This window comes from Procambarus clarkii, chromosome 39 (assembly GCF_040958095.1).
Source record: "Procambarus clarkii isolate CNS0578487 chromosome 39, FALCON_Pclarkii_2.0, whole genome shotgun sequence".
Taxonomy (NCBI): domain Eukaryota; kingdom Metazoa; phylum Arthropoda; class Malacostraca; order Decapoda; family Cambaridae; genus Procambarus; species Procambarus clarkii.
In genome coordinates, this window is record NC_091188.1 from 11,054,458 (window position 1) to 11,078,869 (window position 24,412).

A 24,412-nucleotide genomic window follows, 5' to 3' on the forward strand; every position below is an offset into this window, starting at 1 on the left:
ATAGCCATTCCATCACTTAATAATACTGACAGTGAGGTATTATCTAAACTTTGCAATGTTATCTAATTTTGGTGTGGGCTAAAGGTCTATCAGACCTCTGGTGGGTTATTTAAGGCCGCCACAGTTGCTTAATGATCAACCAACAAGAATACTTAAGTTCTGCACATTGTCCAGGATAATGACCAAACCACACAACAGAAAATGAGGCAGCGACAACGTTTCGGTCCGGTCTGGATCATTATCAAGCCGTGTGAGACATGATTCGGTCCAGGACCGTCCGAAAAGTCATCTTTTCTTCACTTTCTGATGTTTGGTTTGTTCATCATATCTTCAGCCACGTTATCATGACTCATCGTCTGATGCATTATCCAAAACTAAAGTAAACTCATTGAATATACACTGTATATACACTCCATGTATATACACTGAGTAGTGGGTTGCACCTCCCGGTGTATATATATCTTGTCGCTAAATTATCTCTCACTCATTTAAATAATGAAAGCATTCTAATGTATGTATTACTTTGTATAATTTTATTTAAAAAAAATAGGCTTAAAACTAAACTCTTCCTAATGCTGGATATTTGATTATATAAACTGAAAATGATGCAGTCTGCATAATAATGTTAATCTTTATTAAAACACAACATATATCTGCTTTAATGAATTTCAGTTATACAAACATTAAAAAAATAATGAAAAATATTAAAACATTAAAAAAATAATGAAAAAATATTAAAACATTAAAAAAAATAATGAAAAATATTAAAACATTAAAAAAATAATAAAAAATATTTAAAAATTAAATAATATTGAAAAATATTAAAACATAATGAAAAAATCAACTAAATTTATCCGTTGCTGAAAAAACAAATTGATGTCTATATCTTTTAATGAGACAAAACTAGCATTATATAAACAGGAAATTAACTGTTTATATAATTTAGTTAATTATATAAAAATTAACAGGAAATTAATTCACGAAAACAGCTCGCTGTCACTATTATGTGAAGATAATCTTCAGAGGATTTCGGGGCTTAGCGTCCCCGCGGCCCGGTCTTCGACCAGGCTTCCTTAGTGTTCCCCCCCCCCCCCCCCCCACCCCAGGAAGCAGCCCGTAGCAGCTGTCTAACTCCCAGGTACTTATTTACTGCTAAGTAACAGGGGCATCAGGGTGAAAGAAACATTTTGCCCATTTGTCTCCACCTCCACCGGCGATCGAACCCGGAACCTCAGGATTACGAATCCGAAGCGCTGTCCACCCAGCTGACAGGAGCCCTGAAGCGAATAACAACAGAATATTATTGTGTCGCTGCTTCAAGTCAAGATCTTTATATTAATTAAATATGAAGCGTGAAATGTGAAGTGGACTACACCTTTGATGGAGACTATTGTGATGGAGGCTATTGTGATGGAGGTTGTTGTGATGGAGGTTATTGTGATGGAGCATGAAGTGATGGATGTTGTGATGGAGACTGTTGTGATGGATAATGTTGAGATGGCGGCTGTTGTGATGGATGTTGTGATGGAGACTGTTGTGACGGATAATGTTGAGATGGCGGCTGTTGTGATGGAGGCTGAAGTGATGGATGGAAGGATAGGGAACTATCAGCAGAAAGCGTTGAACAATGTTGCCAGAGATGGAAAATACTGTGATATAGAAACTGGTGTACGTTAGAAAAAAAAATGTTCAACGACCAAGAACTAACTTTTTTGCACGCACTGGACTGTTCTTCTTCACCCCCCCTCCCCCCCCCCTCCAGGCCACCCCCAACCCCCCCCCCCCCTCCTCTCCCACTTGCCTTTCCCACAGTGTGGGAAGGTTTGTGTGGGACGCCTCTCGTTAACTCGCCTTCCGCTCAAGTTAACGAGCTCCCGCTTGTTTTCCTCGTTCTTTAGCTATGTCTTGGAGAGAAAAAAATATATATATATTTTCCAAGAAATAAAGGATATTGTTGCTGGAAAAATTTAATTGTGTTTTAAATTCGTGGTATGTAAGTGCCTGAGATACTTCCGGTCTCGAAGTATTAAAAAATATAACAATAATATTCCTGGCTGAATGCTTGAGATTATTTGGGAACAACATCAACAACAACAACGAGACACCGCGTTGGCCAGTAATCTAAATGCTGGCGATCAGGTGTTAAATGAACTGTGTGTTCAAATATCAATGTTACGTGACGTGTTCAAAGTTATCGCTATCCCTGTTACGTGACGTGTTCAAAGTTATCGCTATCCCTGTTACGTGAAGTGTTCAAAGTTATCGTTATCCCTGTTACGTGACGTGTTCAAAGTTATCATTATCCCTGTTACGTGACGTGTTCAAAGTTATCGTTATCCCTGTTACGTGAAGTGTTCAAAGTTATCGTTATCCCTGTTACGTGAAGTGTTCAAAGTTATCGTTATCCCTGTTACGTGACGTGTTCAAAGTTATCATTATCCCTGTTACGTGACGTGTTCAAAGTTATCGTTATCCCTGTTATCCCTTTGAAGTGTTCAAAGTCAGATTACTCCTTGCAGCCCCTGACCTGCTGAAGATGGTGAACTACAGGCGTCAATTACACCACTGTAGAAGCAGGCGACGCCATCACCACATAATGGCGTCGCCTCCAGGTGGCTAAGGCATGAAGGCTGTACACTAAGCTGCCCGTTCTCTTCAACGTACAAAAATACAAAAGTGTTAACCTAACCAGAAACATACGAACCTAAGCAACCCACCTAACATTGCATTGAAAATCGTGGATGTTCGCGAGCCGCTAGTTTTCACAGTACTTTATTATTTAAAACGTCGGTGACCATACCGCACAAGACGTACCGGTTGAGAGGCCGGGTTGAAAAGATGGGGCCAGATTCACGAAAGCAGTTACGAACGTGTACATCTTTCCTCAATCTTTGACGGCTTTGGTTACATTTATTAAACAGTTTACAAGCATGAAAACTTCCCATTCAACTGTTGTTATTGTTATAAACAGCCTCCTGGTGCTTCGGAGCTCATTAACTGTTTAATAATTGGAAACAAGGCCGCCAAAGATTGAGAAAAAATGTACACGTTCGTGTTTGCGTAAGAGCTTTCGTGAATCTGGCCCTTGGGGTCGTGGCAGGTCTGAAGCATCTCCCTCGGTCGAGGGGGTTCCTGGTGTATTTCGGCCGTTGGTTGACCACAGGGTCCTGACTGTTGTCTTCCGACGCCCGCCCGGCGGATGGTGGAGTGCTGGCCGGGCGGGGGGCATCATCCTGGCGACGGGGGTAGGGGATCACCCTAGCACCTTAGAGCTTGAACTTTAAGGTGGGGGGATACTCCCGCTGGTGGGCACTTTAATTAAATACAGCTCCAGCTCCTACAATGTTTATAAAAATAAAGTTATATGTGCCTCCTACAAGATATACAACACTGTTGACTACTAACAGGTATAGCCTACTGACTACTGGCAGGTCAAGATATATATAATGACATTGCTGACATTATATATATATATATATATATATATATATATATATATATATATATATATATATATATATATATATATATATATATATATATATATATTCACTTGGACCATTAGAGCTTCCAACCCAGTACCGAAAAAAACAGAAAGACTGTAGTTCAACCAATCAGGCTATTGAATACCTACAATAAGAGAAGGATCTCAAGAGACACGCAACTGCTATCCAACTGAGACTTTAGACCTCCCCATACGTCAGGCTGCGAGCAGCCGCGTCCAACAGCCTGGTTGATCAGTCCAGCAACCAGGAGACCTGGTCGACGACCGGGCCGCGGGGACGCTAAGCCCCGGAAGCACCTCAAGGTAACCTCCCCTGGAGTACCAATTAAGTATGGAGGTATTAGGCTTAAAGTCTGTGTTGGATACCAGTTGCGTGTCTCTGAGAGCCTCTCATATTGTTGTTGTTATTGCTGCCTCTCGTATTGGCTACAATGGCCCAAGTAAATTAATTGTAGATTATATATATATATATATATATATATATATATATATATATATATATATATATATATATATATATATATAAAATCTGTCATAAATGTCATATATCTTGACTTCCCAGTAGTCAGTATTGTCATATGTTGCAGGTGAAGGCCATTGAAACCCACGAAGGGACAGGGAAGAGAACTATCGGGAGAAAGCGCCAAGCCATTACGACTATACAGCACTAGGAAGGGGTCAGGATAAGGTTTTTGGGATTGTGGCAGGGGGAAAGGATTGGTGCCCAACCACTTGGACGGTCGGGGATTGAACGCCGACCTGCATGAAGTGAGACCGTCGCTCTATCGTCTACCCCAAGTGGTTGGGCCACGACGGGACAGGACAGTGCAGGTATCGTGGAATTCAATTAAGCAAATCCCTGTCCTTTAACACAGTGGAAGTCAAACATTCCACAACTGAAGAAGACCTACTAGGAGCTAAATCGAGCCCCTCACCAACCCATCCTCAGACCAAGTCCATTCCATCCAGCGGTCGACCCCAAAGACACATTCATCAACTTTAACATCTTCATTCAAAATAGGAATTTCCAAAATATAAATTAATAGTTATATATTAGCATACTGTGTATATTTAGGCATTGGTTAGGTTAGGTATTTAGGTGCTGTTGGCGATTATTTGTATTTGTAGTATGTGGGTGAAGTATTTACAACATTGTGGTTCGAACACAATTTTTCAGCGAAGCACTTGTTCCAGAAGTGTTCGATCATCATCAGTTGTGATTCGTGTGGAAACCATTTTTCATTCATAAACAGGGGGTTTAGCGGCTGCATGGAATCGGTTTTGGCCTTTGTTTATGTATCAGCCCGTCCTCGCATACAAAGATCTAAGCTCGTTAATCCAGCCGCCAAACCCCCCCTGTTTATATGTGAAAAACGGTTTACACACGACTCACAACTGATAACGTCCGAACACTTCCGGAACAAGTCCTTTGCTCACGTCCTCTGTTCGAACCACAATTCTATAAATGCTTCACCCACATACTTCAAATACAAATAATCGCCAACAGAACCTAAACACCTAACCTAACCTACGTCTAACTATACATAGAATTTGTATGTATAATAATATTAATATATATATATGAGAACAAACCAATTTTTAATACACACAATGTTAAAATTGATAACTACGTCAATGGGGAGGACGGCCGCTGCTTTATACAGCCTAGTGTGAGAACGGGTTGTACGTGGACGGGCTGCCCTGCCTGCTGTGTAACTCAAGTGAACAGGCTTGCACTCTCGTTCCGTGGAACTCTGTAAAACTTTCTGTTTCACTGCTGAATTGCTTAATTTACCGCCAGAGAGAGGAAAAAGAACGAGGGATTCTTTGACTAAAATGTGACATGTGAAACCATGCGCTTGACGCCTCACTCTTGTAGCCTCATGAAGCTTACTCATGAATCTTTAACCCACGAGATCTTGTCCTTGAAGCTTCGACCTTAACCATGAGCTTCACTCTTGAAGATATCCAATTTAGCTTGGAGCATTATTCACGAGGCTAAATTAAACCATTGAAGCTTTACCTACGAGGCTGTACCATGAAGACTTCCTTACCCATGACGCTTGGTCTATAAAGTCTGACCAATGGCTTAACCCATTATTCATGGTTCATAATATATGACGCCTGAAATATAAAGTTTTGAATCACGGCTCACCACTACTCTCCCAGGGATTCACAAAGCACTTACAAGTTCTCTACTTCTTACTAGCTCTGTACTGCTACTTCGAGCTCTGCACCTCTACTTACGAGATCTATACCTCTACTTACGAACTCTGTATCACAACTTACGAGCTTTGAACTTCTACTTACGACCTCTTTACCTCAACAAAACGATCATGTTGGCTTAGTCTGTATTTACTAAACAGTTGATGTGTTCCGGTGGGTTACGAGGTCGCTCTCAATCCACAGGGTGTTACTGTCTTGGATGACATCGTAACTTTAATCAGCCTAACCCGCTATGATCTATGGAAAGAGGTATGGAGCTCGTAAGTGGGCACGTAAGGGCTCAATGAATCCTGGCTAGCTTGGCTGACACCAACTACGACTCACCGCTAGCCAAGAAAGAGTGCAAACACCCTTCCGGCGGTGTTATCTTACCACCACTCAACGCACCCGCATCTTTTATTCCTGAGTGGAGCGTGCGGATATCGGGTTACAACGCCAGGAGATATTCGTTTTAAGCCACGAGGATATACAGAGTTGTTGACCAAATGGAATATATTCACTATATATATATATATATATATATATATATATATATATATATATATATATATATATATATATATCATTCAAAGCTGGTTGGTTACCTGTGATACTCTCTTGTTGGACTCATCCACAAGTTATGCAGACTCAAAGAGCCACTGCATAGACCTCTTGATACTCTAATGTAATTGTCTTTCAGCCTCTCTGTCATCATACTTAACTCTGGTTGTTAAAATTATTCGCAGCATGACAACCTGAAGATATTTTATGGATCATACTTCTCTCTCTCTCTCTCTCTCTCTCTCTCTCTCTCTCTCTCTCTCTCTCTCTCTCTCTCTCTCTCTCTCTCACTCTCTCTCTCTCTCTCTCTCTCTCTCTCTCTCTCTCTCTCTCTCTCTGTGAAACGTTCAATATCAGTCGGGAAATTCACTTTGTTGTTAACTTGGGCAGAACGTGAGGAAGAAAAATAAGTCACAGTCGTACATTTAGGTCTACTGTGACGTGCCTTTCCGTTTACTGTGTAGAAGAAAAGTGTGAGCGCCGTGAGTGGGGGACTGAACCAAGTTTGGCTTCCACTCTTGTGTCGTACTCCGCAGAGTAAACACAACCATCTTATTTTTAGAATTTTCATTGTGTTTTTTTTTTTTGTGTGTGTACGTGTGTGTGTGAGTGTATGTGTGTGTGTGTGTGTGTGTGTGTGTGTGTGTGTGTGTGTGTGTGTGTGTGTGTGTGTGTGTGTGTGTGTGTCTGAGTGTGTTGTGCTTGCGGGGGTTGAGCTCTGGCTCTTTGGTCCCGCCTCTTGACTGTCAATCAACTGATGTACAGATTCCTGAGCTAACTGGGCTCTATCATATCTACATTTGAAACTGTAGGTTGTGTGTGTGTGTGTGTGTGTGTGTGTGTGTGTGTGTGTGTGTGTGTGTGTGTGTGTGTGTGATAGTATGTCCTCCAGCGTTATGTTTATAGGTAACTTCACTATGCAGTCATAAGACAATAGCGGAACACTCCCAGCAACACACACACTAACAATAACACCCCCCAGCAACACACACTAACAAGAACACCCCCCAGCAACACACACACACTAACAAGACAAACCCGATTGTAAGTTCCTCGATTTTTTGTAATTGTTAATCTGTCGGTATAAAGCTCTGGCGGACTTCTCTTAGAACAGTCACAATTAACCAGCTACACCAAGCCTTTAATGCCCACCCCAGCAAGTTGATCCCGATTTAACACGTTCGCTAACCAATCCTCCTACTTTTATTAACAGCTAAAATGTTTAATTCTTCTTAACGATGGCGATAAAAGTAGCGGAGAAAGAGAACACTAGGCATCTGGAAACCAGCATTATACCCACTGAAATAACAGAATAATTCTACCTGACACACGGAGAACAATGATGATGGTGGTGCAGGTTATAAGGTCCAGGTTAATTACAGAACCGAGCATAAAAACACGACAGGTAAACTCCATCAGTCACACACGTGGTAGACCTGATTGTGTGTGTGTGTGTGTGTGTGTGTGTGTGTGTGTGTGTGTGTGTGTGTGTGTGTGTGTGTTTATGTATTTCCAATTTGTGCCTGCAGAATCGAGCTATTAGCTCTTGGATCCTACCTTTCTAACCAATCTATTTTTCCTGTATTATATCGATCTGCTACATATATTTCTCTCTAACACACACACTCACATCCCCTGGAAGTAGCCCGTAGTAGCTGTCTAACTCCCAGGTATCTATTTACTGACTGGTGAACAGAGTTATCAGGTGAAATAAACTGCACCAATTGTTCCTGTACCGACCGGAAATCGAACCCGGATCCAATCGGGTTCCGGATCACGAACGCTGTCCGCTCGTACGTGTGTTTGTATGTCAATCACAAATCTCCGGAATGCAATAAATTCTGCCTTTTCTACAGTACTAACTCATTCTTTTGTGTGTGTCCCCAGAGTGCCCCACGCCCGAGGAGTTCAGCAGGATGGACGCCAACACCAAGTTCCCCATCGAGTGTATGGTTATCTAGCTGCCACGCGTGACCTTGTCAGCGGCTCTGGGTGCCGCCCTCCCTCCGTCACTTCCACCCTAGCTCTCCCCACCAACAATCAGTAATCGCCGCCACGCCTCCATAGATGGTCCTTCACCCTCAGACTTGTACCTCATCGCGTCTGCAGCCACGGGCTGCTCCCTCTCTCTCTCTCTCTCTTTCTCTCTCATGTATCACTCATTGACGTTTTTTTCTCGTCGTTTCTCATTCAGTCATCGTCATCACCACACTTCCCTCACGTGCAGTCTTCCTGTCCTCAGCCTACTGGCCCTGGGCGCGGTAAATTATTCAGAGGTAGGCTATATTTTCTTAGTTCGCCTTCTTTATTCACAGTTTTCTATCGCTATTGCTAATTGATCCTTACACCTCTATTGACTTGTATTGGCTGTTCCTCTTTCATTCATAGGCTTCTAGTGGCTGTTCCTCTTGCATCCATAGGCTTCTATTGTCTGTTCCTCTTTCATCCATAGGCTTCTTCTATTGGCTGTTCCTCTTTCATCCATAGACTTCTATCGGTTGTTTCTTCTTCATTTTCGCACTTCTCTAATAGCCACAAATCTCTGATTTCGAGGACCGTGTCATAATCACCAAACTTACCTGACATTACTGCCATCTTCAAGCGTTTTTGGCCGTGGAGAAAAACAGCAAGATGAAACTAGACTTTAATTGTAGGTGACGTTTTTCGAGTAAGTTGTCCTCTTTATTGCATTTGATGAAGACATTATTCAGGTGAAACGTCGTTAACTAAAGTCGCAGTCTACATTAATCTTGGTGTTTCTGTACGTCATTGAATAACACCTTGTTATATGAGAAAATATTGAAGCGGTACAATGGGATCAAACTCACGTGCCTAGACTCCCCAAATATATTTAAAATCCACTGAAGGATAATGAGTTTTGAATGATACTCGGAGTATGCTTCTAGTGTATCGCCCTTATGATATCCTGACCTTGTGGCTGTTATCAGGCTTTCTTCACATCCGTCTACATCATCATCCTTCTCAAGTATACCTCATCTCACCTTGTTTCTTCCTCCCCTACCATTACTATGCCTGTTAACATTCTTAAATATTCAAATGTCACTGCTCATGTCTTCAGATATACCTGCATCACGTGTCCTTGACTTTGTCCTGAGAATTTCCTCTGGATGTCTCCTGGCCCTTCACAGCCCTTTAGCCCTGCCACCGTCATCATTCTGCCCTGGCAAGAGAGTGGCTCCCTATCATCATTCTACAGTGGAAACCATATGATCCTCCCGTCACCCTACAGTGGCAACATGGTGGCACCTCTTCCATCACCCTACAGTAAAAATATGGTGGCAACCCTACCATCTTTACATAGTAACATGTGACGTTACTATGCGAACACATTTCCAGGCATATAAACACATACGAACATCGTGTGATTGCCACATTATCACCAACACTCATTGGTGGTCGATCATGTTATATTTTGATTCGGGAATTCAAGCAGATTCTGAATATCTATTTTGTATACTTTAATTTAGACGTGTAAGTAGCTTGTATTGCTTTCCTACTTGTGCATAGCGTGTGGGAACCGACCTGTGAGATTTATATTTATTTGATTTATATGAATTTATATTTACGTTAATTTATATACTTCGATAGCAATTTGTATAATGATAAGTGGACTGTATTTCTGCAATAATCTCTTAATCTCACAAATCGATCCTCTACACATTAGGGGGGGTTTATATTACACATATGCAGCCAATCAAATTACAGTAATAGCTACATACATTGATGAGGTTCCTTCTCTTATAGTACAGCAGGTTAGTCCACCAGGTATAACTAGAGTGTAGACACCAAATTATCCTCTTTGAGGTAGCTTCCATATCACCCAGTAACTGGTGCACAAACTCTTCCTCGTCTTGACCTGTCAAAAGGGCGCTAACTGTGAAGCCAGAATCCTATATATGACAAGTTATATCAGAGAAAACAGTACATGGAACATGAGGACCTGGCTTAATTACCTTTAGTTTGAGGCTTCCATGTGATCTAACCGGATAACCCTACCCAATGACATTAATGGCCACTAATGATAGATAATGGGTTTCGGATAGACACTTAACTTGAATTTGTAGACAGCGTGTTGATAATGGTACACTTTTAGTTTCCATAACACTACGTCCAAGTAAATTTAACAGGAGCCGAATTTGCTCCCGTGTGAGCCTCTGGTCTAGTATAAACAATGATGGCTGCCCCTTCCTCCTCACTCTGACGCCTGGCTTACATTGTCCACATTTCAGAAAGTGATAGAAGGGTCACATTTACTCTACTTTAATATTGATAATTAAGTTAATTTATATAAGATGTTTTTATGATGGTAAAGTCCAAAGACTAATGTATTTAAGAATAATTCCCAGCAGAATAGCTGGTGAATTATAATAGTATGTGGTGATGATATCCCGTTTTCTATAGACGGTAATTCCACTACAAGTTACGTTTTCTATGGGTAACTTGTTGGTAATACAGTTATTATCTGTATGATTATTAAATGGTGTCGGATTTTCCGACATAATTCCCCAGGGGGCTGCTCACGGGTCGAAGTCCTATTTAGAACAGACGAACACCGATACTCCTCCTTCGAATTATTACATTAATTTGATGTTAGTAGTTAGTAATCACACATTTGTGCGTCTGTTCGTACAGGACGGATGTCCCGTACTAGAGTTGCAAGGGTTAGAAGTCTAATGCGATTTCATTTCCCTGTCAACTCTTGAAAGGCTAATATTCAAGCCTTATTACATATTATTTAACCCAGAAGACTGGATGTGATCAAGTACTACAGTCAAGTATGATTCAGGGACTGCAGTGAGATCAGTGACATTAGATATAACTTGAAGTTTGTTCAGGTAACTGGTCACTGATATATAAACACTGAGGCCCATGGAATACATCTTGATTAAATAATAAATGTATCAAATCAGTCATCAGATTTACTGGGGTTTAATTTAGTTAATTGATTCAGAAGATTGAATAGCTCATCATTAAAGTAAAGTATGGTTCTGAGACTGCAGTGGGTTCAGTGACATTGGTCGCAGTGACTTGTAGCTGTTTTAGGCTACTGTTCACTGATTTGCCACTGAGGCCTCATGAACTCATCTTCAGCTTCAAATGATGATACTAACATCAACCTCTGTTGGTATAGTCAACTGTAATCTCCTTAGTATAATGCTACTGGAGAAATATAATCAGCTGACAAATTTAGATTTCTACTGGTATTGTTTATCTGCAGGCATAGGTCTCCTCAGGCTTGATACTGGGCCTGAGAGTAATTTACCTCCTGCAGAGTTTAACATGGTTATACCCTGATATTTAGTAGGGCTACCGATGAATCGATGGCAATAGTCTGTCCCAACAAGGAGACCGAAGTCAGTGAGGTGATCAGACTTAATATTATCTGCCAATTTTATTCCTCCATTTCTCAGGAATTTGGCTGTTGCTCTCAGACCTTGAACTTGTAGGTCTACTGGTATTTTGTCCACCACAATGGCTTGTACTCGACAGATGTACCTGCCTAAACGTACTGATGGTTGTACCACCTGGTAGACTTGAGGTCCTGCATCTGTTACAAACCCTGAGATGTTGAATGACATCTGGGCTACAGGCCTTAATTGTAATTCATCTGCCAGCTTTTTAGTGATATATGTTCTCTGGGATCCTTGGTCAAACAACCCTCGGGTATGGACCTTGGTCCTCTTATTCAGGATGGTAATTTGGGCAGTAGGCAAAGTCGTATTACCTTTAGACTTTGCTGATTGGACACTCTTTGTTTGTTGCACCTTGCAGTACTGTACTGTGGTGGGAATGCTATCTTCCACCTTGGGGTTTGGAGACGTTGTTTTGGTGTCTCTGCACAATGCTGCATGGTGCTGACCTTTGTTACACCTATTACAAGGGTGTAATTGGGTATCACAATCCTTGATGTTATGTTTCCTGAGGCACCTCGTGCAATGTTGCAAATCTTTGAGTCGCTCAACACGGGCGTCACTATCAGGAAAATTAGAGCAGTGGTACACTGAATGTTTCTCATTGCAGAACAAACATGTTCCATAGTTTCCAGTACCCTTTGGTGTCACGTTCTTGGGTGACACAGTAACTATAGGCTTGGAGGGTCCCACTGCATATACGCCCACACTGCCACTGTTCCACTTTGGTGTTGAATTATATTGTCTAGATTGATTTGGAGTACCTTTGGTACTCTGTGGTTTACTATTATTGGTTTCTGAGGGTTTACTTGGTGGTTTTAATTTGTCATGTGTTCGTAATTGATGAACTACTGACTTTAAACCTTCAGATATTTCATTCATGGATAAGATACTTTTATTGTAATGAGCACTTATTTGTCTCAATATGTCCCTAGGTATTTTCTCCTGGACAATTATTTTCAAGACCCACTCAGCCCCGTTTGTATCTGCTGTCAGGCTGAGGGCATTGATCAATGATTCTACCTCCAGCTTGAAGACTTGGAGTGAATCAGCTGAAGCCTCCGGTGGGGGTAAATGCAACAGCTCATGAACTAAATGTGATGTTCTTACTTCTGGATCAGCATAATTATCCTTGAGGAGTTTTACTGCCAGATCATAGCCGTCATTAGTTAATCTCAGATGGGATACTACTGTTTTAGCCTCACCTGATAATTGACCTTGCAAATAAGAGAATTTACTACTCTTTGGTAAAGATTGTTTTGAGTCTACAAGGTCAACGAATTTGTTCCAAAATTCGTCCCAATCTTCCTCATCTTTTCCTGAGAAAGTGGGTAAATTAATTGGAGGGAGTCGAGCTTCTGCTTGACTCGTATTAGATGCAACTGTTGTTGTTGTTGCTGTTGCCTTGTTCTGGGCAATTAATTTGACATAAGGCTGTAACGTGGCCTGAGTGTGATCTTCATAATTCGCAAGATCAACCATAATGTCGTCTATTTCTGTTTCTGATAAATTAGTGTTGGCAAGTTCAGCCACATATGTTGCTATTTGACATTTAATTTGCTCAAATTTACCTGCAGCTGCTTGATAATAGCTTTCCAGGTCAGCATAATCAACTTGAGATTGTTGTGACAAATCTTCACATTTCTTGATCTGTCTTGTTAAGTGGCCTTTAAGACCTGCAAGGGTTCTTTTCATTCTCCCTGCATTATCCATACTGGCTCGTTGGTAAAGCCTTGTGGGACTTGTACTTGGGCTGCTCATAATACTGAACAAGCACTGATGGTAGCCTAGGGTAAATTCTGAACTCACTAGGCAATAATCCTACCTCTACCAGAGGTTAGCACTTAAAATTAATACACATTATATATATATACAATCATACACACTAATGATTTGAGTGATAAACCAGTGTCACTGGAAGTACCTTTAGGTTAGCTCTTCTATATCACCCTAGGATGGTAGAGACACTAATTAATCACTCAAAGGTGTAATGACCATAAGTAAATTATTATATATACAACTCAATTCGAGTTGATAATAATTACACCCAAAATAGGGTCTGCACCATTCATTAATGGTGCTAAGTTGTTGAATATAGTACAACTGACTATGGTAATAATGGGACTAGGATGAACGATAATAGTTCAACTAGTCAATGGTTAATATCCTACCCTGTTGTGGGTTGGCAATTAGTAAATATTATACTGTGATCACTAGTGCAATATATTAAATAATTCTCTATTTTGGAGAAATAATATACACAATTATTGTTAATAGCCTCTTAATTAGCCTCTATGAAACTTCTAATATTATCTAGAAGTATTAAATGTTATTAGTGACCTCGCGAAATAAACTCCACAAAATTCGTAGATAATCTCTCGCGAAATGTAACACCACGAAATCCGTGAACAATCTCGCGAAGACACAGTCACTAATTTGGCTGGTTTCTATATTAGCGCTGTCATTTCACAGAATAACACGCCACCAAATCTGTGGGTGTGCATGAAACCGCTGACTAAGGCTGAACTCGGCTGAGGGAGGCTCCTGAGCTCCCACGAGGCATCGCCGCTGTCTATGACTGGCTGGCTTTGTTTAAATAACACTGCACTAGTATATTTAATGAATCCACTGGATAACTGGTTCATCCGGTACTAAGATGACCAAATGTGGGTTCAAAGGATCAAATAATCCGTCATCCGGTTCGAAGGACCAAATAATGTGGGAACCGACCTGTGAGATTTATATTTATTTGATTTATATGAATTTATATTTACGTTAATTTATATACTTCGATAGCAATTTGTATAATGATAAGTGGACTGTATTTCTGCAATAATCTCTTAATCTCACAAATCGATCCTCTACACATTAGGGGGGGTTTATATTACACATATGCAGCCAATCAAATTACAGTAATAGCTACATACATTGATGAGGTTCCTTCTCTTATAGTACAGCAGGTTAGTCCACCAGGTATAACTAGAGTGTAGACACCAAATTATCCTCTTTGAGGTAGCTTCCATATCACCCAGTAACTGGTGCACAAACTCTTCCTCGTCTTGACCTGTCAAAAGGGCGCTAACTGTGAAGCCAGAATCCTATATATGACAAGTTATATCAGAGAAAACAGTACATGGAACATGAGGACCTGGCTTAATTACCTTTAGTTTGAGGCTTCCATGTGATCTAACCGGATAACCCTACCCAATGACATTAATGGCCACTAATGATAGATAATGGGTTTCGGATAGACACTTAACTTGAATTTGTAGACAGCGTGTTGATAATGGTACACTTTTAGTTTCCATAACACTACGTCCAAGTAAATTTAACAGGAGCCGAATTTGCTCCCGTGTGAGCCTCTGGTCTAGTATAAACAATGATGGCTGCCCCTTCCTCCTCACTCTGACGCCTGGCTTACATTGTCCACATTTCAGAAAGTGATAGAAGGGTCACATTTACTCTACTTTAATATTGATAATTAAGTTAATTTATATAAGATGTTTTTATGATGGTAAAGTCCAAAGACTAATGTATTTAAGAATAATTCCCAGCAGAATAGCTGGTGAATTATAATAGTATGTGGTGATGATATCCCGTTTTCTATAGACGGTAATTCCACTACAAGTTACGTTTTCTATGGGTAACTTGTTGGTAATACAGTTATTATCTGTATGATTATTAAATGGTGTCGGATTTTCCGACATAGCGACCAGGCGAGTGCTTTTTCCAGTTACATTTTAGTTGATTAAATAAGTGGTTGATATTTTGTCCCTTAAAATATTTAGTTTATGTAGGCTCGTAAGCTTAAGTGTACTTTAATATTAGTCTTGTTTGTTATACGATATATTGGCCACTATTAGCCTCTATTCAGAGTTTCAGTTCTCAGGATGTGGTGTTCTTGCATGCAAAACAAGCAGAGAATAATCACACTTAAGAAACATCTAGCTAAACTTATCTAAGAAAACTCAAGCAAAACGTATCTAAAATTATCTATCCATACTCTTCTAAGAAGCAATGTAGCCATAGAGTCTCCGTCATAGTTACTGATGGATTCTCTTTAGCTTCTGGTGATCAGATTAATAACAGCGGCCTCCAGGAGCATAGTGAAGTATTAATAACTAAAATATCTATATTCGAAAGGTATCTAAGCATCATGTAGCAAGAGGCTAATCAAGCAAAATGCAGAATTATTAAATATTTAATTCTAAGTACAAATAAACATTTGAGATAATTTACAATACACACACACAGGAAGCTTATATCTTACAGCATATATTGTGAAGAAAAATTTATCTTGACATAGACATGTCAAAAATTAATTACGTTTTAAGTCGGTTGTAATATAATTAAGTGTCTAATGTATTCTGTTGCTAACAATAAACACATCACCAAGCTAAAGCTAAATAATCTGGATATAAAAACGCTTTCCCTATAGTTTTTGAGAACAAAGAAAAGCATTTAACGCATTTGTTTCATTTATCAAATATAATGTGTTGTGGAAGACGTGAATTCTTCATGATGTAGTTTGAGTGATCAAGCTTACTAGGAGGAAAAAATATTACTCTATTAAAAAGCATATCTGCTTGTTTAGTAGCAAAAGCTCATTCAGGTCCCTTAAACTGATTTTAATTTGTGTTTTTGTAATATGTATAACTATTTGATATATATATTTCGATTGTAAGGGTTGAATATATATATATATATATATATATATATATATATATATATATATGTGTGTGTGTGTGTGTGTGTCGAATTTCAATAACAAAAACAATCAAACTATAAAAATATTTATATTATATAAATCTTGAGTCTTATTAAGAATTAGGTATTACTCTGACACTTTCTTCTTAAGAAATTGCTGTCTGAAGGTCAAAGAGCTTTTGCTCAATTCACGAAACAATGTGCTTCGTGTTTATTCATGAAAGAAGTTGACTCAGAGTAATTCACGAAAGATGTTCTGAGTCTGTAGTTTAAGAGAGCTGCTACTGGCTTTGGATTCTCGAATCATTCTGATAGGCCTGTAATAAGCTAATCAAGCAGCGGGTCTTTTATTAATGAAGTAAACAGGTAATTTGAAATTCGTGAAGTAATCTACAGGCTTCGGGTTCGTGAAGCAAGCGTACAGTTGGAAGATTCCTTCATAACCTGTCCTCATCAACAAAAGTCAAAAGCTCGTTAATCAAGTCACCAAACCCTCAGTTTTATGAATTAAAAGCGGTTTACCTACGACTCGCAACTGAAAACGTTCGAACATTTCTCGAACAGTGCTTCGCTGACGAACTCTGTTCCAATCGCAACTCTGTAAATGTTTCACTTCCTTCAACCACAAATAACCGCCAAAAGAATCTAAACACATAATCTAACCAAGCCAAATCTATGCCTAACTATATATATAGGACTATGATATATATAAAATATTAACTTATATATATGAGAACATACTTATTTTTAATACTAAGAACGTTAAAATTAATGAATGCGTCTTGGGAGACAGCGGTTATTTTATCGAGCCTGGCCTGAGGACAGGTTGGTTGAAAGAAGTGAGCCATAGGTTCGCAAATCAAGCTTTGAACATGAGATTATTTCACCTAGCAGTGGGCCTGAAATTCGTAAAACATACAGGTAGCCAGAGGAGGCCTGGTCGACGACCGAGCCGCGGGGACGCTAAGCCCCGGAAGCACCTCAAGGTTAAGGTAGCCCACAATTCATGCAGCAAGCAGTTGGTCTTAAATCCATGAAACATTATCTCTTAGACTTATTTATGATGACTAAGGTAAGATAATTATCAGAAGCAAGCAATTTCTTAGTCGTTAGCCATTACGACTATGTAGCACTTGGAAGGAATTAGGATATATTTAAAGCCGTGAGTTTCTTAACAAATAAAGAGGGAGCAGTGTGAATGGAGGAAACATTAACAATTTGAACTTAAAGCTAAGACTAAACTATCCCCATGTTAGGGATATCATTAGCAAGTAACATTATTAATTTTAATGGAGAGATTTGTGCTTCCTATAATCACAGATTAAATTGTGGATGTCAAATACGATAGATTAGCGATATGTTAATTAAACTTTAAATATATTAACATATTATAGATGAGTCACAAAAATTGTGCGATTTCGCTAATACATAAAGAGTCGAGTCAAGATCAAAGCATTTATATATATATATATATATATATATATATATATATATATATATATATATATATATATATATATATATATATATATATAAAGAGTTTACATTAGTCCTGGACTTTGTTCAGGACTAAAGTATACTTGCTGCTTGCCCAGTAAGCACTTGTGGTGAACTTAATAACAGACTAGAGGTTGATATGCATTATGCCAAACACCAAAACAATCAATCTAAGCCAAAGATTATACACACCTGGAGATATATATATATATATATATATATATATATATATATATATATATATATATATATATATATATATATACCCCACTTTTCGAAGAATACCCACAGAGGTTACTTGAGTCCTGAGCTATAGTCAGAACTAAAGTAAACTCGCTGGTTGGTCAGTGAGGTATAATGCCACGGCCTTAATCATACTCACAGTCATAGCGAGACTCGAGGCAAATAGCAAACACGTCTGTTTAAGTGATAACTGTTGTTTGTGACGCAAGTATCATAAAAATCTGTGTTTCATTTATATGTTTAGATAGGATTCAAGGGTGTTGAAAATCAGGTGAGGTATTTATTTATATTTTGTGATTATATTTATTAATACATGATTATATAAACAATTGTTTCGTTTGTCTTTTCTTGTTTACCATGAGTGATTGTCTCACAAGAACTTATATTAAATTTGATTTCAAACTCATGTGCTTGCGTTCACCAAAATGACAAGATTTCTATAAACAAAATTTTAAGATTGATAAAACTAATATTTAAACCTTGATATTACAAAAATGACAAGCTTGATATAACCCAAACTATTAGAGTGTTATAACCAAAATTACAATTTCAATACAACTAAAATTCACGATATAATCAAAGTTACAATATTCATATAAGCAAAATTACAAACTTGACATAACTAAACTTAAAAGATTTGTGTAACCCAAATTACAAGCTTTATACAAATGAAATATATATTTATAACTAAAATAACACTATTTATGTAACCAAAATGTCAATATTTATATAACCAAAATATATAGATTGATATAATCAAAATTACAAGACTCATATTACGAAAAATACACGATTTATATAACTAAAATTTCAAGACTGATTCAACCAGAATAAAATTTATATAACAATAATGACAAGATTTATAGTACCAAAATTATAAGCGTTATAACTGAATTGACATCATTGATATTACCAAATAATAAGCTTGATATTACCAAATAATAAGCTTGATATAACCAAAACGACAATGTAGGGATAACCAAAGTGACGGAATTGAAATAAGCAAAAGACAAGATTTATATAACCAAAATTACAAACTTTATATAACCAAACTGGCAAGATTTATATAACTAACATAACAAGATTTATAAAACCAAAATGACTAGATTCTTAAGACAAAATGACAAGATTCGTATAATCAAAATCTCAAATTTAATATAACAAAAATTACTAGTCATATAACCAAAACTACATGACTGATATGAACCAAAATGGCAATTATATTGTAATTAATATGAAGAGACTTACATAACCAAAAATGGCAAGATTAGACTGAGTCAATAAACCGGGATATTTATAATTGTTCTTATATAATTTTATTCATGTTATAGTTTTCAAATTTTTTTTTTACAAATCTTCAGTATGAAGAATTATTTATAATAAATTTCTATAGTTGATAAACCAAAAGTATAAATATGTAAATAAAAATATATTATCATAATGGAAATTCACGTAAATAATATAATAGATAATAATTTATGTTTTTTAATGATTGCACTTAATCTGAGAGTGAAAAATTCATCAGCAGTATTCGTGATTTAACTTAACTGCAAAGGCGTTCTATACTGTATATATACATTAAAAGATGTACAAGTAAACCTTTTATTAACATACAATGAATATAAATTAATGTATTATATTCAGAACTGAAGTATTCTTCCTGGTTATTCGATAAATTATTGTGGTTAGGTTGATAAACGTTAATACCTAAAACACAACCAGCACGTCATCAGTAGCCTTAACAAAGTCCCAACCATCTTTATCCACTGCGGGTTCACCATAGCCCGTGCTACTTAGAACTTTTGCTCCGAGTAGCAGATTTTAAAACAACATCGTGACCTGTAAATCAATGGTACTTGTAACCAGATTGCATTAATAATTAATAGTGGATATAACATTCTTTTTATCTCCTGCGATTTTTAACTCTCATGGTTACTTTCTCTGTCCACACCTCAGAGATGCAATCTACTATTCAAGAATAGAAACTTACACATCCTAGAAATTTTCAGAGATTTGCAACAAAGTCGTTTATTTCCTTCAGCTGAGCGTAAATGTTTAATGTTGACCATCCAAATACATGAAAGATGGTGACAGAATGATGACACAATCACTCGTGTTGTAGATGATGATGAATACAAGAATATGTGTTGTGTTCTGTAAGTATATACAGTTATTATAAAAAAGTTCGTGGATGGCGTGTAGAATATAATATATACTATCTTTTGTTTTGCATGCTGACCTTTCCCCCACCCCTACCTCCACCCTCCTAAACGGTAGAACGTATAGACTTATGTAAACGTAGTGACAACTTTGTGTCTAGCAGACAATCTTCTGTCACTGTGCCTTTTTTACCCCCCCAAAAAAATGTTTTTAATAGAATACTCGTGTTTCATTTACGTCCTCTTCTTGGACTTAGTGATGTCGAAGACATAAAGGCCATTAGGGAGATAAATTTTTCTGAAGGAATTTTTGGCTTGGTGAATATATAAAAGAAGAACCTTAATAATGTTGTCATTTTTTTTACTGTTTTTACTGTGTTTTTGTTTACTGTACTTAATGTACTGTTTTGCCATTCTCATTGAGAGTTCGGAAAACTTTTGCCATTTTCAAAAATTATGAGTCCGCATAGTAACAATGCAGATTAGAAAAACTTTTGAAACGCTAATGATATTACAGAAAATGGTAGAAATAATAATATCAAACTAGTTATTAGAACGACAATATACTACTAAGTTCAAAGGGAAATAATGGATAACTAAAATTTTAAAAATAAATTATAATAATGATTGGGAGTGACCAAATGTATAGAATAAACGTAAAGTAGAAGAAAACTCAAAGATTGTGCAAACCTCTCACATTGCAGAGAGCATGAGATTAATCACATTTGACAAATGAGAACTTCAAACCCTAATTAAATATAAAGAAAAAGTTAAACGCCTTTTGTTTTCTGATTGGACACAGCCATCAGTCTAGGACTCCAGTGAATATCACATATTACATGTAAAGCTTCAATACTCCTCAAGCATCAATTTTTAACAGAACTCAAAATTAACCTTTAAGGATTTTAACCTAGGTCGCCAGAGAATAGTGGGTATAGTATTGGGCCTCTAACTAGGGTTGATTTCCTGACATACATATATATATATATATATATATATATATATATATATATATATATATATATATATATATATATATAAATATATATATATATATATATATATATATATATATATATATATATATATATATATACATATATATACATATATATATATATATATATATATATATATATATATATATATATATATATATATATATATATATATATATATATATATAAAGAAGTTAGAGGAAGGAGACTTGATGACGTCAAAACACCATCGACAGCATTCCGAGAGATAACTGGAGGTGTCTTAGCCCATAACAGTAGATTTCACCTTCTGTACCGTAGCATTATACAGGTCAACATTCTCTGCCGCAGTTTACGACATATGCCTTTCTGCCACAATTCTGATGGAATATTTGAATGCAAATTGTTTATTCTGAGTTGAGGAGTGAGCTGAATGTTGTAGCTGTGGAGCAAGACTACACCTATATTCCTCCGTGTTGTAGCTGTGATTTACATGAGTTCTCCCAAACACGTCTTGGCAGCAAGTCTCACACACAATGTAACCGTATATAAAGTTTATTAATTAAATATTTTTTTATGCACTCTTTTATTCTTCGATGAGCTTTTCCTTTAAATTTTAGATTTGTTCTTATTTTTGCTTTTTCTCAAGGCTTTCAGGAGTATTTTATCTTCGATGATGATCCACTGATGGGTAAGTGTGCAGTTTGCACTCATACTTGTTCTGGTAATCTGGTATCATTCCCCAAAGAATTATTACCAAAAGGAGTAATCTGTCCCAGCATATATGCATTGAGAGTTTACTTTCGTCATATACTATGTTCAGGATTAAAGTATTATTACGGCTTTCTCAGCGATCTACTGTTGTCACTTACATAATCTTAACCTAACCTAAGCATACCTTACCTAACCTAAATTTAACTAACCTAACCAAAAATAACCTAGCCTAAATTAACTAAATCTAACAATCTAAACTAACCTTGCCTAACTAAAAAGCCAAACCTTACCTAGCCGAACCTAACCTAAAATAACCAAAACTAACCTACCCCTACCAAAACCTAATCTAAACCCAATCAAACCTAACTTAGACTAATCTATCCTAAACACACCGATCCTAACTTAACCTAACCAAAATTACCGTAGCCAAACCAGACCTAACCTAACCCAACCAAACCTAACCAAGCCTCCAAAGCCCAAACTAACATAACATAAACGAGCCTGACTATTCATAATCAAACCAAACAATACCTACCCTAACCTAACCAAACAAACCCTAACTAAATCTAATTTAACATAACCAAGCCTAAACTAACCTAATATAACTAAACCTAACCTAACAAAACCAATCCTAACTAAACCTAATTTAACCAAGACAAACCTAACCTATCCTAATCATTAAATAACCTAGCTGAACTTAACGTAAGTTAACATAACCTAACCAAATGAAACATAACGAAGCCTAACCTTACCTAACCTATGCTATCATAAAAAACTCATCTAACCAAACCCAACATATCCTAACCAAACCTAACCTAATTAAGTCTAACCTAACCTAATCCATCACAAACTAACCTAACCTAACCAAGCATGAGCTAATCTAGCCTAGTCTAATCTTGCCAAACCTAGCTTAACCATGCCAAATCTAACTGAACCTAATCTAATTTAAACCTAGCCTAACTGAACCTGACCTAACTAAACCATAAACCATAACTAACATAACATAATCAAACCAAACGATACCTAACCACATGTAAGCAAGCCGTATCAAACATAACCTAACATAAAGAAACCTAACCCAACCTAACCAATCATAACGTAATTTAATTAAATCTAATTAAACCTAATTTAATCTAACCAAACCTAATTTAATTAAATCTAATTTAACCTATCCAAACCCGATCTAATTTATTTGGGTTTAAATCTCCTCAATGGCCATTTGCCAAGGAACCTTACTATTATGAAGGCATATTAACAGTGCTGCCTTACTCATGAGCACTTAGCTAAACTTTAACTTCAACCTACTATATGAAGGACACCTTCGAAGAGAACCTGTCTGTAAAAATATTAAACTTTATATTGAATATTATCCAAACCCTAACCTTGAAATATTATTTTTTAAAGAAAAATAACCCATTAAAGTGAATGAAATATGCTCAATGGCTTTCCCAAAGCCCCTTACTATTTCTTGTATTGTTGCGCAGATCTATGAAAATCATTAAAAACGTGATTAGAGCCCCATATTAAGAGTTACCATTCGCCCCTAAAAAAAATTTAAAACGCACAAGAAAAAAATTCGAAAATGCCTAACAAAAAAAATCGAAAACGCCCAACAATAAATTTGAAAACACCCAACAACAACAAAATCTAAAAAGCCCAACTAAAATATTAAAAAAAATCATTACAAATTGCCCATTAAAAAAAATCCAAATCCAGCAACAAAAAATTCCAAACCCATCAACAAAAAAATCCAAATCGGCCAACAAAAAATATTCAAATTCCGTCCAAAGAATTCCAAATCTGAAAAAAAAAAATTAGAAATCTGCCAAAGAAAAAATTCTAACACTGCCCTCTTCGAAAAAAAGAAATCCAAATCCGGAAAAATAAAAAAATTCTAAATGTGCCTCCCACCCCCCCAAAAAAAAAATCCAACGTAAACATTCAAAGTTCACCAATAAACAATTCCAAATCTGACAAAAAAAAAAAATCCAAATCTTCACACAAAACAAACAAAAAAATCCAAATCCACATTTCAATTTTGAAAATAAAAAAATCAACAAACATTTCAATTCTGATTTTTTTTTTTTTTTTGCCAACAACAAAATTCAAACCCGCCAAAAAAAGGTCCAAATCCACCAACAAAAAAAATCCAATTCCGCCAACTAAAAATTTAAAATCTTGCAATAAAAAATTTCAATTCCATCAACCAAAAATTAGAACTGTGACAACAACAAAATTCCAAACCCACCATAAAAAAAAAATTGCCAACAACAAAAATTCCAAATCCACCAACAAAATTTTTTAAAATACACCAGCAAAATTTTTCCAAATCTGGCAGCAAATTATGTTTTGTTGGTGGATTTATTTTTTTGTGGGCAGATCTTGAATTTTTGCATTGGCAAATTTTACATT

At 37.1% G+C, this 24,412-nt stretch overlaps 1 protein-coding gene across 1 annotated transcript in view; it reads left to right on the forward strand.

The window, feature by feature from the left end:
* The window catches only part of LOC123760303 (uncharacterized), a 107,133-nt gene extending 98,809 nt beyond the window's left edge, over positions 1-8,324 (forward strand). The window contains exon 6 of the mRNA XM_045745874.1: positions 8,159-8,324. Coding sequence (XP_045601830.1) covers positions 8,159-8,232 — 74 coding nt within the window. The 3' untranslated portion in view covers positions 8,233-8,324. The remainder of the gene's footprint in view (positions 1-8,158) is intronic.
* Positions 8,325-24,412: the final 16,088 nt, after the last annotated feature.